We start from the raw sequence: 14,911 nt of genomic DNA, 5'->3' as shown, positions 1-14,911 counted from the left end.
ACACTGTTAAATTGTACAGGTTGATTTGTAGGTGCCTTGCCTTAGCCTCGTCACTACTTCGTCGAGGTTAGGCTCGCCACTTACTAATACATGGGGTCGGCTGTACTGATAATGCACTCTGCACTTTCTGTGCAGATTTTGATACCGGCTCGGGTTGATCGAGATTTTGCTATTGGTCCGCTGTCCGGAGACTCAAGGTAGATCTGTCGGCGTTCACAGATCTTGAAGTCCCCGTCTATCTTTTCTGTTCTACTGTTTCTTTCAGTCAGACAGTTGTATTTCTTTCAACTATTACTTGTAGCAAATTCTAGGATGCTCGTGAATTGTGACTCCAGATCCGGGTGGTAGTAATTAATACAGTTTTATGATATTCTGCACTTATTATATTTTATCTTAGTTAATTATTGTTAATTACTGAATAGGAATAAGGAATTGGTTTAATGATTCTCCAACGTTGGCTTGCCTAGCAAGTGAAATGTTAGGCGCCATCATGGTCCCGTCGGTAGAAAATTTTGGGTCATGACAAATTATGATCACAAAATAGGTAGAATCAATAAACTTGGCTAGAACTTGCTCTAAATATTTCTCAAGGCGAGATAACAGGTGACACTAATTTTTGAAAAATGAAATTAGGCCTTCTTTGATTTACCATTTTCTTGCCTTCTTATTTTCTAACCAAATACATATAAATATTCCATTAGAACCCTTCTTTGAGCCTTTATCCCATTTTTTTCAACACCTTGATCTCTTATAAAGAAGAAGAAAAAGAAAAAGAAAAAAGAGAGTAATTATATATATACATATATAGTCATGAGATCTTCCAGCTAAAAATGAGCACAGATTAGTGAATATATTATAAAAAAAGAAAAGGATGGAAGAAGAAATTTTTTCTTTTTTTGTAAATATAAGATATTTGAAATTACAAAAAAAAGTGTTATCAAAGGGAGGAAATGTCAAGCACCAAGAAATGTTTGCTCCAAGCTGGGGAAAAGAAGCCACTCTAAAAATATCCTTATCCAACTAGCCTGAAGCCTAACATTACAAGCCAAGAAAAGTCCTAGAAAGATTCTAAAAATCAGTGTTGAACCTATATTAATGGAGAAAATAATAAGGATCAAGCCTATGGACAAGAGTATGATATTAACTGAATAAGTAATCATAAATCTATCAATTTTGAAAGATTCAAGGGAAGAAGATTGCAAGTTCTTGTTGATCAAAGCAGAATTCGGAAATAAGGTAAAAGATTTGGTGAATTTAAAAAGGTTAATTGCATTGACCATATTGGAGGATATTTATTTTGTATAAATTTTCTATCCTACAATAGTCATGGATTTTGGAAGATACATTTTTAAAAGTATTCTTTTTCCTCGAGGACAAGCAAAAGTTCAAGTATGGGGGTATTTGATGGATATAAATTATTCATATAATTTTATATGTAAAAAATAAGTTTTTAAAATAAAATATGAATAATAATATCCTATCCTCGCATATTTTCTAACAAATCTTGTAGGAAAAAGAAATTATGAAAAAGAAGGAAAGAAGCTAAAAGACAAGGGAGTGAAGCAAAGCCACAGTTACACACGTTGTCTTCATATTCGCAAATGTGAAATATACATATGGGCTTATGGAAAGAGACAATTAGAGATGAAAAGGAGTATAGTTGCATATGTGGAATCTATATACGCAAGGTTACATTCGCATACATGGATTCTACATTTGCAAAGCTAACCTATGAAATCATGAATGGAAGCAAAAGAGTCATAGATGCATGCGTGGAATCTATATTTGCAAAGGTCACATTCGCATACATGGAACCTACATTTGCAAGACTAACTCGTGAAGTCAAGAGTGAAGCACAAGTGCCATAGTTGCATATATTGAATCTACGTACACAAAGGTCACTTTGCATACATGGATTTCACATTCGCAAAAGTGAAACATGACAAAAGCTACTCATTTTTTCCTATAAATAGCAAGCTCTCTTTGTATAAGGATATCCAATCTTTGTAAGACGAGAACTAATCTTGGTCTTCCTTTCTTTTCTTATAGTAAAAACCTTTCTAGTCTTCTAAATATCCTTTTTAGCTTTTCTTACTCCATAATGGAGTAATTTTTTTTTATTGAGATAGTTGATGAAGCTTGATATATTTTATAATACTATTTTAGTTTTTATATATTCTTGGCTTGAAACTTTTTATTTATATTTCATACTGTGCTGAAATGATGATTTTTAATTACTCTATCATCACATCTATATATTTTATCTCTAAGTTATTCATATATTAATTTTATAATTCTCGCGGAGCAAAATTAATATATAATAACTGATGAATAAAATAGTAGTGTGAAAGTAATTTTTCAGTAAACTATTATTTCAAGTCAGTAATCTTGCTTGCCTCAGTTTTAATTCTCACGGAGGAATTGTTGTAGGCAAGATTATTGATCCTTAGTAAAAATATTCTCACGAAATTTTTACTTTTTTTTAGCACAATTCAAGCAAGAAAAATATTTCGGTTTAAACGTCACTAGTCTTAAATTGATTAATTAATATAATTCTCACGGAGTGTTATTAATTGATTATTTCTTAGTGAGCAAAATATAATTGTATTAGAAATAAGCAATTATTCTTTAGAGAAATAAATATAGAAATTGAGATTTTATTATAGTAATATTATCAAGTGAATTTAATGATTCCCAACTCTTTTTAATTATAAATCTTCCAAAAGTTATTTATTTTGTTTAAGTAATTAACAAGTTTTAAACCTCACTCCATTTTCATCAATTTGATTCTCTCAAATAGTAGTTAAAATATTACAAGTCTGTAGCATAGATTATCCAGTCTCTGTGGGACGATATCTTAAACTATATTAGAATTTGACAGAGTACGAGCAGAAAATTCCAAATACACATTGGCCTCATCAGGCACTCGTCGCATTTTCGTACGAAATCTTTCGCATCCTTCTCCATTTCGGTCCAGTAGTAGCCGGCTCGGATTAGCTTCCGAACCAAGGATTCTGCCCCCGAATGGTTCCCGCAAGTGCCCTCATAAACTTCTCTCATGGCGTATTCGGTCTCTCCCGGTACCAAACATCTAGCTAGTGGGCCAAAGAAAGACCTCCTAAACAATGTCCCTTCGACCAAGCTAAATCTGGCAGCTTTGGTGCGCAGGGCTCTCGATTCTTGGGGATCCATAGGCAATTTTCCTCTCTTCAAGTAGTCTATATATTTGTTTCTCCAATCCCAAGTTAAACTCATTGAGTTAACTTCGGCGTGACCTTCTTCTACCACCGAATTCATTAGTTGCACTACTGCTCCCGAGCTGAATTCATCGGAATCGACCAACGACCCCGAGTTAGACAGTGCATCAGCCTAACTGTTTTGATCTCGGGGTACATGGTGCAGGGTCCATTCCTTGAATTGGTGTAGGGTTACCTGCAATTTGTTAAAGTACCTCTGTTCGTTCTTCTTTTACTTTGAACGTTCCGTTGACTTGATTTACCATGAGGAGGGAGTCGCACTTGGCTTCTATCACTTCGGCCCTATGGCTCTTAGCTAATTCTAGACCTGCAATCATGCCCTCATACTCAGCCTCATTGTTAGTCAATTTCACAGTTCTAATAGATTGCCAAATTATACTTCTCATAGGTGGTTTTAATACTATAGAGAGTCTGAACCCCTTCGCGTTGGAGTCGGGTCCAGATTCCCGAAGTAGTCCCCGAGGTGAGCAGTAGTTCCCTTTTGACTTTGGGAATTAAGGCAGGTGTAAAGTCGGCCACGAAGTCTGCCAAAATCTGAGATTTTATGGCGGTTCGGGGTTGGTACTCGATATCGTACCCGCTAATCTCCACGGCTCATTTGGTCAACCGGCCCGAGAGTTCGGGCTTATGCATGATATTCCTTAGCGGGTAATAGATTACGACATATATAGGGTGGCATCGAAAGTACGACTTTAGCTTCCTAGAAGCGCTTAGCAAAACAAGTGCTAACTTTTCCAGGTGAGGATACCTTGATTCGGCCTCGCTTAGAGTTCTACTGACATAGTAAATAGGAAATTGCATACCTTCTTCCTCTCGGACTAAGATACCACTTACCTCCACCTCGAAAATCGCCAAGTAGAGGTACAATTGTCCGTCTGCCTTTAAAGTTGGGGGGGAGGGGGTCTCGACAGGTACCGTTTGAGTTCTTCCAAAGCTTGTTGGCATTTCGGGGTCCAGAAAAAGTTATTTTTCTTTTTCAATAGTGAGAAAAATCTATGGCTATTGTTCGAGGACCTCGAGATGAACCGGCCCAGTACAGCTATACGCCCGATTAGTCTTTGAACTTCCTTGACGCTGTCCCACACGGTGATGTCCTCTATGGCCTTTATTTTGTTGGGGTTGATCTAGATCCCCTAATTGGATACCATGAACCAGAGAAATTTGCCCGATCGGACCCCGAATGCGCATTTCTCCGGGTTTAGCTTCATGTTGTATTTCCTTAATATGTCGAAAGTTTCCTGCAAATATTTCAAATGGTCCTCTGCTCGCAGGGACTTTACCAACATATCATCAATATAAACCTCCATTGATTTCCCTATTTGTTCTTCGAACATCTAGTTTACTAGGCATTGGTAAGTGGCACCGACGTTCTTTAATCTAAACGGTATTACGTTATAATAGTAGGTGCTGAATTTGGTAATGAAAGAAGTCTTTTCTTGATCGTCCGGGTCCATCCAAATTTGATTGTACCCGGAGTAGGCGTCGAAAAAACTGAGTATCTCGTGCCCGGCAGCCGCGTCGATCATTCGATCGATGTTAAGCAAAGAAAAGGAATCCTTAGGGCATGCTTTGTTTAGGTATTTATAATCCACACACATTCTTAGTTTATTTCCCTTTTTAGGCACTACCACTGCGTTAGCTAACCAGTTCAGGGTATTTAATCTCCCGGATAGATCCTATTTTTAGAAGTTTGGATACCTCATCCTGCCTCCTCTTCTGCTTAACCGGATGGAACTTCACGTCCAAACTCAACTTTTGAGTGGTTACCTCCGGTATAATCCCTGTCATGTCAAGATGGCACCAAGCGAAACAATCGACGTTAGCTTTAAGAAAATCAATAAGTTTTTTCCTGAGCTCGGGGGTTAACCCCGTGCCCAGGTATACCTTTAGATCCGGTAGGTGTTCTATTAATATGACTTGCTCCAATTCTTTAACCGTCGATTTGGTGGCGTCGGTGTCATCAGAAGCTATGAATAATCTCGGGACGTCGTAATCGTCCTCATCGTCTGCTCTTCGTTCCTCATCTTTTCCCGGTCCAGCCGAGGCCGGTATCAATGAATGCTATTTAATCTCTTCCTTTCTGGCCGTTTTCGCGTCCCTTGATGTTGAAATCGTGGGTACCAGGATTACCTCGTCCTCAGAGAATATGTCCTTCGCTGTTGGGTGTTCTCCGTAGACTGTTTTGACTTCCCCCGGTGTGGGAAATTTCAACGCCTGGTGCAAGGTCGAGGGTACTGCCCTCATGTTGTGAACCCATGGCCTTCCGAATAGAGCGTTATACCTCATGTCCCCCTCGATCACGTAGAACTTTATTTCTTGAATTGTCTCGGCAGTGTTCACTGGCAAGGTTATTTCTCCTTTAGTGGTCTCACACGCCATGTTTAACCCGTTCAATACCCGGACTGTTGGTACGATTTGGTCCTGTAACCCGAATTGCTCTATAACCCTTGATCTGATGATGTTGGCCGAGCTACCTTGAACAATCAACACACATTTAACTCGAGATTTATTGATAAGTATGGATATTACCAGTACATCATTGTGAGGTTGTACAATTCCCTCGACATCTTTGTCGTTGAACTAAATGGCTCCCTCGATGACATAATTCCGGGTGTGTTTTTCCCTTGTGATAGATACTTTAGTGCACTTTATCACTGGTCCTTGGGGACATCGACTCCTCCGATGATCATGTTGATCACGTGCTGAGGCTCCTCTTATTCGACCTGTTTGTTGGCATCCTTGTTCCTGAGTGGTTTTTGGCTCGATCACTCGGGAATTCTCGGAGGTGCCCGTTGTTGATTAACTGGGCAACTTATTCTCTTAACTATCAGCAATCTTCGGTCCTGTGACCATGAGTGCCGTGATATTTACATATCAAATTGGGATATCTCTGGGTAGAATCGTACTGCAAAGGTCGGGGCCACTTGGTCTCTTTAATGCGTCCTATGGCTGACACGACGCTGGTAGAGTCCATGTTGAAGTTGTATTCCGACAATCTCAGTGCTTCCCTGCTCCCGAGCTGCCTATCAAACCCATTTTTGCTCATCAGGCCTCGGCCACCGGGTCCTCAATCACTCCTCTTCTCGTTCCTTGCGGGATGATGCCCGGATCCATTCCCCCTTCGGTCCACGCTGTATGGTTGATATCGATCTCGGACTGGTCATGGCTCTTAATAAATGACCCTCCTAGACCTATCGTCGGCCTTGATGGGTTAAACAGATCCAGAAGGGGCCCCAAGTTGGTCATCCTCCGCCGGTTACTCCACCCAATTTTGTTTCAGCTGTTGAGAGGCCAAGGAACTTCGAGGGTTGAGCCCCTAAGTGAACGCCTGAATGGCCCAATCATCTGCAACCAAAGGTAGGTCCATCTGTTTCATCTGGAACCTTGACATGAACTCCTTGATCATCTCGTTGTCCCTCTGTTTGACCTTGAAAAGGTCTGAATTTCTAGTCTCGACCTTGATAGCCCCGGCATGGGCTTTTACGAAAGCATCTGCAAGCATAGCAAACGAATCAATGGAATTTGGGGGTTGTGATACCATATCATTGCCCCCTTGGACAAAGTCTCCCCAACCTTCTTCAGTAATACCGACTCAATCTCATTGTCTTCTAGATCGTTCCCCTTGATTGCGCATGTGTAGGAGGTCACGTGCTCATTTGTATCCGTGGTCTTGTTATATTTGAGGATGTTAGGCATACGAAACCTCTTGGGGATCAGCTTTGGTGCCGCGCTCGGGGGAAAGGCTTCTAGATAAACTTTTTGGAGTGCGGTCCTTTCAATATCGGGGGTGCCCCCGGGATATGATCGACCCTGGAGTTAGATGTTTTCACCTTCTTGTCATTAGCCTCAATCTTTTTCTCACCCGACTCCACTCGTTTTGTCAATTCTTTTAGCATCTTCATCACCTCAGTATTTACCTCGGGCTCAGCTTCACCCGATCTCTAGATAATTTGCTCATCTCTTTGAGTGCTTTCCCGGGATCGTTCAGAATCGACCCTGTTGTGGGTGTGGCTTTGACTCTGCAGCTACGTTATCGCTTCCTGTTAAGCCTGCAATATTTTGAAGATTATCCGTAGGCTTACCCCATCACCTTCACCTTCGGGCGCCTCCCGAGCCGCTGGTCGGGGTCCCCTGCGAACGTTGTTTTTGAGGTCAGTTGGTAGATTGATGTTGATTGCAACCACTCAGTTAGCATCAACCGGGACGGCTGTTGGGACACCATTGGGATCGACATGGGGCACATCATTGCTAGGTATCACATTATTGTTCTCGCCGTGATGTCCTGACTCAACTTTAATTTTCAAGTGAGTAGATTGAGAATTTGACATCCTTAAGCTAACCTGGAATCAAAACTTCAAAGAACAAGCGTAAAACAGGGTGTGTTATGGAGATTCATATCAAATCACCACTATTATTCTTAGCCCCACGGTGGGCGCCAAACCGTTTACCCTCGAAAATGAGTAACAATTAAATTTATACGCGGTTTAAAGTATATGTGATTTAATTCAATACGAACAATTAAGAATATCAAATAAATGAATTAGAGATGAAATAAACGTTCAAACCAATTGCAATATTATGGCCAAGCCTGAGCTTAGACTAACCAGTGACCTCATCCTCGGTTCAAGCCCAGTCGTAAATAAATAGTAGATCAAATGAGCAAAAACTTTAACAATAGCTAAAAGGCGGAAAATAAACTTGTATTGCTTTGATTTGAGAGTTACAATGTGTGTTATCAAAGAAAAAGTTTTCCTTTATATAGTAGGAGAGTTTCATCCCTAGTATAAGTCTAAAAAAGGTAAAAATCTTCCTTTCCCGGTAATTGCTGATCCATAATCGATATCGAGCGAGATCTACGCCGTGATGTCCGGTTGAGTGCGAGTATCACAACCCTCTATCTGTCATGCGTAACAGTTCACCATGTCTCATGAGGTCTTAGATCTCATTCTCGGCTCGGGGTGCGTCGCTTTATCATACCCGATGACGGACACATCGTTCACTCTTCTTGGATCTTGATATGAAGGATCTCGTACATCCGTGATCTCCCTCCGTTTTCTCATCGGAAAATCGGGGTAGGCATTACTCCCGATTTTACCCGCACACAAGTAGCATAGACAAAAATTTTATTATAAAGATTCAACTTTTATAAAAATAAGTTATATCAAATTTCTGTTTCAAGTCAAGGGGATTCAACCTTATCATGCATTTTATTACTTTTGGCTTATAATATACATGTAAAATCAGTAAACTATTTGAGAAAGGGGTATCATAAATATACCTATTAATTCAATTTCATTCAAGGGATTTTAAACAAAACACATTATTTTAAAAGTAATAACAACTTAGAGTAGCGATGGAGCTAGAATTGAAACTTATGCGTATGAATTATAGTTCTTTATTGAGTTCTAAATTAATAATTTGATAAAAAATTTAAGATAAATATTGAATTTAAACTAAAGTTACTAGCTTCGGCCGAACTCCCAGCAGTGTATGTGCTTGCTCCACCCCTGACTAGAAGTGTTGCAGATAGTTTAGGATTATTTAATTTAGGCAGAGTAAATATACGACTACTTAAACTTGTCCAATATTGTCACTTAACTATCTCAAGTGAGGTTTGTACCTATTAGATACTTCAAGTTCACTCAATATGTGTCTATTAAACATAAAAAATTAATCAGTAAAACAAGTATGGTGTGTGTATTTCACACGCGCTGACATGGCATAATTAACGAATAAAAGGAATCCACATGGCTCTTTTGACTTAAGTTAATAAAAAACCTTTTTAAAAAAGAAAATGGTTTTAAGAGATAAACCCCCTCCCCTGTGCGTCTTTACAACCACCCCACCCATCCACCCATCTTTCTTTTTTACCCGGACCTTCTTCTCCCCTTCCCTTTACCTATTTTAGAAAATGGTTTTAAGAGATAAACCCCCTCCCCTGTGCGTCTTTACAACCCCCACCCATCCACCCATCTTTCTTTTTTACCAGGATCTTCTTCTTCCCTTCCCTTTACCTATTTTTTTTTTAAATTTCAGAACTAACATATTGTAGAAGTAGCAGACATAGATGGGGGTATAGTTTTAGGAAAAGATTACATTTTGGTTACTTGCTCTCTTCTCTCTCGTCAGGTCCGTCGTCTGCGATGACTGGTCGGAATTCGGTCACCACTATTTTAACCCCTATCTCTCACCACTCCATCTCCTCCTCTAGCGACTTCAACCATGGTCTAGTCGTACCTCTTAGCTCTGATGTCCATCTTTTTGTAGTTTCCTTCACCAGGAGTGACAGAGAAGTGATCGAAAATAAATTTTTGGCAAGATATTTGGTTTAATATTTTTGGTATATATCATTTATTAATAGATTCTTATCATAAGAACAAAATATTGTTATATCCCGTTAAAGACAAAGTTTCGAAAAACTTGATGAGTATTTCTTGATTTGGATAGATTCAAGTTGTTAGCCGCTAATTCGGTCTGTTTTTGTTTCATTTTTTTTATCTTATTCTTCCTGAAAATTCGTTTGTAATTACTGAAAATTTCAATTTGGGGTAGTATCAATGGCAAAATGTAAGATGGAAGAAGATTAAACGAAAACAGTGGCAGACTTTTCAGAGAACGACGATGATGGACTAGAGGCGGTGGGATGGTGTATATGGTGGTTTTGTAAAAATAATTTTAAAAAAATAAAAAATAAAAAGAAAAATTGAAAATTTTAACTTGTCACGCGCCTAAAAGAAGTGGAATGCACATTTTTTGACATGTCAAAGTTTTTGTGTTTGATAGACACGTATGGAGTGAAGTTAACCTATGTAATAGGTACAAGCCATCCTAAGTGACAATATTGAACAAGTTTAAGTAGGCATATATATATTTTGCCTTTAATTTATATATGACACATAATAGATGTGGATAAATTGGAACAAATAAAGACAGAACTAATTTTGGTGAAAAGACATTTCTCCCTTCACTTATCGTGGATGACTTTCCTTTTTATTTTTTTTTATTGTTTTTACTCCAATCAAAAAATAGAAAGAACGGACGAGGAAAAAGGAAAAAGAAAGAAAGAAAATGATAAACCCTAGTAAAAACCCTTGCGGGGTTTCTATCTTCTGCGGGCTGGAAGTTATGCAGGAGGAAGTTATCGGGCCAAAATGATCCGGAGTTTGACCCGCCAGATTTCAAAGGAAGCAGCAGTCAACCTGAGAAGACTATGTACCACGGCGGCAGCGGCGGTGAAGGAGGAGCAGTGTGAAGGAGACCGGCGGCTCTACCTGAGATTGTGGGCTTTGGAAGCTACAAATGGGTCGGTTAGTGAAACAATAAATGAGTATATTAGAGAAGGCAGAGTTGTGAAGAAGTATGAACTGAACAAATGCATAAAGGAGCTGCGTAAACATAGACGATATCAACATGCCCTTGAGGTTTAGCCTCTAGAATCTCTTGATTATTAGTACCTCTAACCCTGTTTGAATTGCAAAAAGTTTTAGTAATTCGTTTTATTTATTATCAGTTTCAGCACTTCTATGAAAACACTTTATTGCTTATTTATAAAATCAACTTCAGCACCTAAGATGCTTATGAGCACTTGATGCTTATCAACTAATTTTAATCACCTAATCCAGAAGGGCTCCAGGTTTGGTGTCTACCAAGAATTCTTTTAGTCTAGTTACAGACGTGTATATCACACATGAAAATTATTTTAGAGAATCCTTAAATTGCGTTAAAGGATAAATTATGAATGAGCTGGTAAAATGGAATGAATATACTATAATGCTGATCCGACTAATTTATTACTGTATTTGCCAGACTTGTGTAGTGTAGGGATAATTGCAAGATTTTGAGAATTCTTTCACAGAACCTTAAAGTGCTCCGAAGGACTAATTATTTAGTATTGGAAATCAAGTGATTCCAAATAGAGTAGAATGGTTGTAGATGATTCATATGCCCGACTCTAACTAATTCGGGATTCAGGTGTAGATGCCTGATTGTTATAGTCTCGGAATTGGAACATTAAGTTTAGGATGACAATCTTTACGGCATGGGAAGAGAAAATACTTGGTATGAACAATGGTAAGCTACTCAAAGAATGCAGGCCAAGCTTTCAGCTTTTCCAATTCGTAAGCGCAAAGGGTTTTAAAACTGTTGGTGTTGTGAATTTCTTGATTGCTTTTAAAAAATAAGAGTATATTGGCACATTATTTCCTCCATTTCATTTCCTTTCTGAAGAATAACTGCACAGGGCATGCTTTCAGGCTTAACCAGTTTCTGTCTAAGATGTAAAAATATCAAGAAGCAACAAGCTTGTCTTAAGAGACAAATTGTTAGCATGTAATGGAATGAATGCCCTGAATGTAGTGGAGTGTATATATCAGATTCTCATAGTAGACCCCAACTAGTTTGCAATAACTGATAAGGCATAATTGATTGTTATGTTATAACCCTAGTGAGAACAAATGGAGTTGGATGTTGGAAAAGTATTAGTGGTCAACAGAACGAATTCTACAGCAATGTCACTTCAGGATGGGAAATGGTATTCATATAAGCTTTTGGAAGGACAAATGGTTAGGAGGAACAATACTGAGAGAAGAATTCCCAAGTTTGCATCTTATAGAATCACATCCAGACTTAAGCATTGCACAAAAATAGAGCAGGCAACACATAGGACTTGAGTTTCAGAAGAAACATGCAAGAAGGATCGCATTAAAAGGCGACTGCATAACACAAGATAACCTCATCAGAGGAAATTTCCAGCATGCTAACAGATGTTACATGTGTCAGCAAAGCTCAGAAAGTCACCTACCTCTCCACTGTACATTTGCTGCTGACCTATGGAATATGTTCTACTGCTTTTTTGGACTCAGTTGGGTAATGCTTTTCAGTCTTAAGGAGGTTTTTGAAAGCTGGAGTCTATGGAGAGTTGATAAAACCTTCAATGAAATCTGGAAGAGGATCCCAGCATGTATCTTTTGGTGCTTATGGACAGAGAGGAATAGAAGATGTTTTCGTGGAATCTCAACTCCTAATTACTTCTTGAATGCTAGATGTCTGGCAAATATCGTTAGTTGGTCTAAACTGACCCCTGTAAATAATATTGATCAATATTTGGATTTTGTTAGCTCCCTAAACATAAGGTAACTGGAGCTAATCAAATCTCTTTTGTAACCTGAAAGCTCTATCCTTATACTCTTTTGCATCTTCTTGATGCCATTTAATGAATCTACATCAAAAAACAAAAAGAAGCTCTAGTTAGAAGTTTGGAGTTATGCTCCAGAGAGGAGATGGATTTCCTGTCACAAATGCATTATATGTTTCTATCAACTGCTTGCGAGAAATATGTTTGTGCAGACATTGTTAAGTTATGTCTTCCAGTTGGAGTATATCCACATCAAAGTGATTTTGAATTTTCCAATGTATTGATGCAGATAATGGACTGGATGGAGAGAAGAGGTATAAAATTGTCGTTTGGTGATTATGGAGTACGGTTAGATCTCATAGCAAAAGTTCAAGGAATAACGGCAGCTGAAAATTACTTTGGCAGCCTCTCACCTTCGATGCAGATTCAAAGCACTTATGGAGCACTCTTGCATTGCTACTGTGTTGAAAAAATGACAGACAAGGCGTTGTCCCTCTTTGAGAAAATGGATCAATTGAATTTTGCATCTAATTCATGGACATTCAACAATCTTATGTCCTTATATATGAGACTAGGGCAACCAGAAAAAGTACCCTCCTTGGTACAGGAAATGAAGAGTAGAAAGGTTCCACTATGTACATTTTCGTATAGTATCTTGATGAATAGCTATTCTTGTTTAGATGATATAGAAGGAGTGGAAAGAGTCTTTGAGGAGATAAAGCAGGAGAATGTAGAGGAGTGCGATTGGACCATATATAGTAACTTGGCTGTTGCTTATGTTAAGGCTGGGCTTCATGACAAAGCTGAGTTAGCTCTAAAGAAGCTTGAGGAAGAGATGGGACCTCGTAATCGTGAGGCATACCACTATTTGATTAGTTTGCATGCCGGAATATCTAATCTTGTTGAGGTTTATCGTATTTGGAATTCTCTAAAGTCTGGTTTCTTGGAAATAACCAATTCTAGTTATCTTGTCATGTTTCAGTCCCTCAGTAAGCTTAATGACATGGATGGTTTAAAGAAATGCTATGAGGAATGGGAATTGAGCTGCCCTAGTTACACTATGAGGCTGCCAAATAATGTCATTAGTGCTTGTCTGAGAAATGACATGCTACATGATGCGGAGGAACTCTTTCTTCGTGCTTTGAAGCGATCACAAGGACCTTTCTTCTTGGCTTGGGAAATGTTCATAGCATTCTTTTTGAGGCATCGTCGAATCGATCTTGCTATGGAGTGCCTGGAAGCAGTTGTATTCCTTGTAAAGGAGAATGAGTGGCAACCAAAATGTGAAACAATAAATAAATTTCTCGAGTATTTTGTAGAAGAGAGAGATGTTGGTGGTGCTGAGGAGTTCTACAAGTATTTGAAAAAGCTGAATTGTCTTAGTAGTGGTATATATAGTTCATTGCTTCACACTTACATAGCTGCCAACAGAACAGCAGACGATATGCTAGTGAGAATTAAGGAAGATGGAATTGAAATGAGCTGCGAGCTCGAAGGCTTGCTTAAAAGGGTTTGTCCTGAATAATTTAAAGGATATGCCCATATGGTTTTGTTTCTTTTCCATCCTCTTTTTGTATAGGTACGTGCCTCTATATCTTTAAAGAAGTACATGAAGGATTCCAAGATCTTTCCTCCATGCACCTGTCTTAGCGCAGCCTCTGTGAACTTGACATGTTAAATGACGTGTTATTAAAAGCCACCGCTTTGTCGCTTAAAGCAAGGTAATCTGAAGGAAGCGGTTATCGCTTCATGGGTGAGGCCATGTGCTTCAGAGAAGTGTGCGCTTCAAGTAATGAGGCGCAAAATAATCCAAAGAAAAGCAGCGATTCTTTGAAGCTCAACTTTGAGGAGTTGGACCAATATTGACATTACTGTATATTGGATGTTGAAATTAGTTATTTTAATAGCAGCTTGATTATAGTACTAAAATTATGGATGCTTGGCATTTTTTAATATTTTTTGTTTAAATCGTGTGCCTCATTTCAAAGAAGGCTTCACTTCTTGCTTTTTCTTCAAGTTCCATAGATTTCACTGTTTTGCTCTTTTCGCTATTTGGAACACTGCTTAAACATTGTCTTAGCAAGGTTTGTGTAATTTCATGTCTTTATTGAGAGAAAATTTGCTCTTATTCAACTGATTAATATTCTTCACGCGCTGGCAGTTTCAACCATTTAATTTTCCGCCTTTATTTCAAATTTCATGCATTGCCATTTAAATATAATGATTTTCAGTTTCTGGATTCATGTTATGGCATTGTAGTATAGTAATTCTGCTCTTCTAGTTCATGCGTTGCCAGCTTTCTTCCTACAGCTTGGTGGCATTTGGCATTTCACATTAGTTTAAGTTCCATCAGCAAATGATACATATACAGAAGTGTGTGTGTGTATATACACACACACACACACACAAGTCCTAGTGAAAAATTTACCGACTTTTATGCACAACTTAGTCCTTGCAGAGGAAGATGCAAAAATGTAGCTGCACTGTTTTAACTTTATAAAAAGATATATAGTATCTACGC

General features: G+C 38.6%; 1 protein-coding gene across 1 annotated transcript; it reads left to right on the top strand.

Moving 5' to 3' along the window:
• Nucleotides 1-10,273: 10,273 nt before the first annotated feature.
• On the top strand, nucleotides 10,274-14,521 carry LOC107792462 (pentatricopeptide repeat-containing protein At1g02370, mitochondrial-like). The gene is made up of 2 exons (XM_016614674.2): nucleotides 10,274-10,678; nucleotides 12,680-14,521. The coding sequence occupies exons 1-2, from the start codon at nucleotides 10,409-10,411 to the stop codon at nucleotides 13,913-13,915; spliced, it is 1,506 nt and encodes a 501-aa protein (XP_016470160.2). The 5' UTR covers nucleotides 10,274-10,408; the 3' UTR covers nucleotides 13,916-14,521.
• Nucleotides 14,522-14,911: the final 390 nt, after the last annotated feature.

The sequence above is a fragment of the Nicotiana tabacum genome, chromosome 19 (genome assembly GCF_000715075.1).
Source record: "Nicotiana tabacum cultivar K326 chromosome 19, ASM71507v2, whole genome shotgun sequence".
Lineage (NCBI taxonomy): Eukaryota > Viridiplantae > Streptophyta > Magnoliopsida > Solanales > Solanaceae > Nicotiana > Nicotiana tabacum.
Note: the sequence above shows the minus strand (reverse complement) of the source record. Positions and strands in the feature narration are given on the sequence as shown.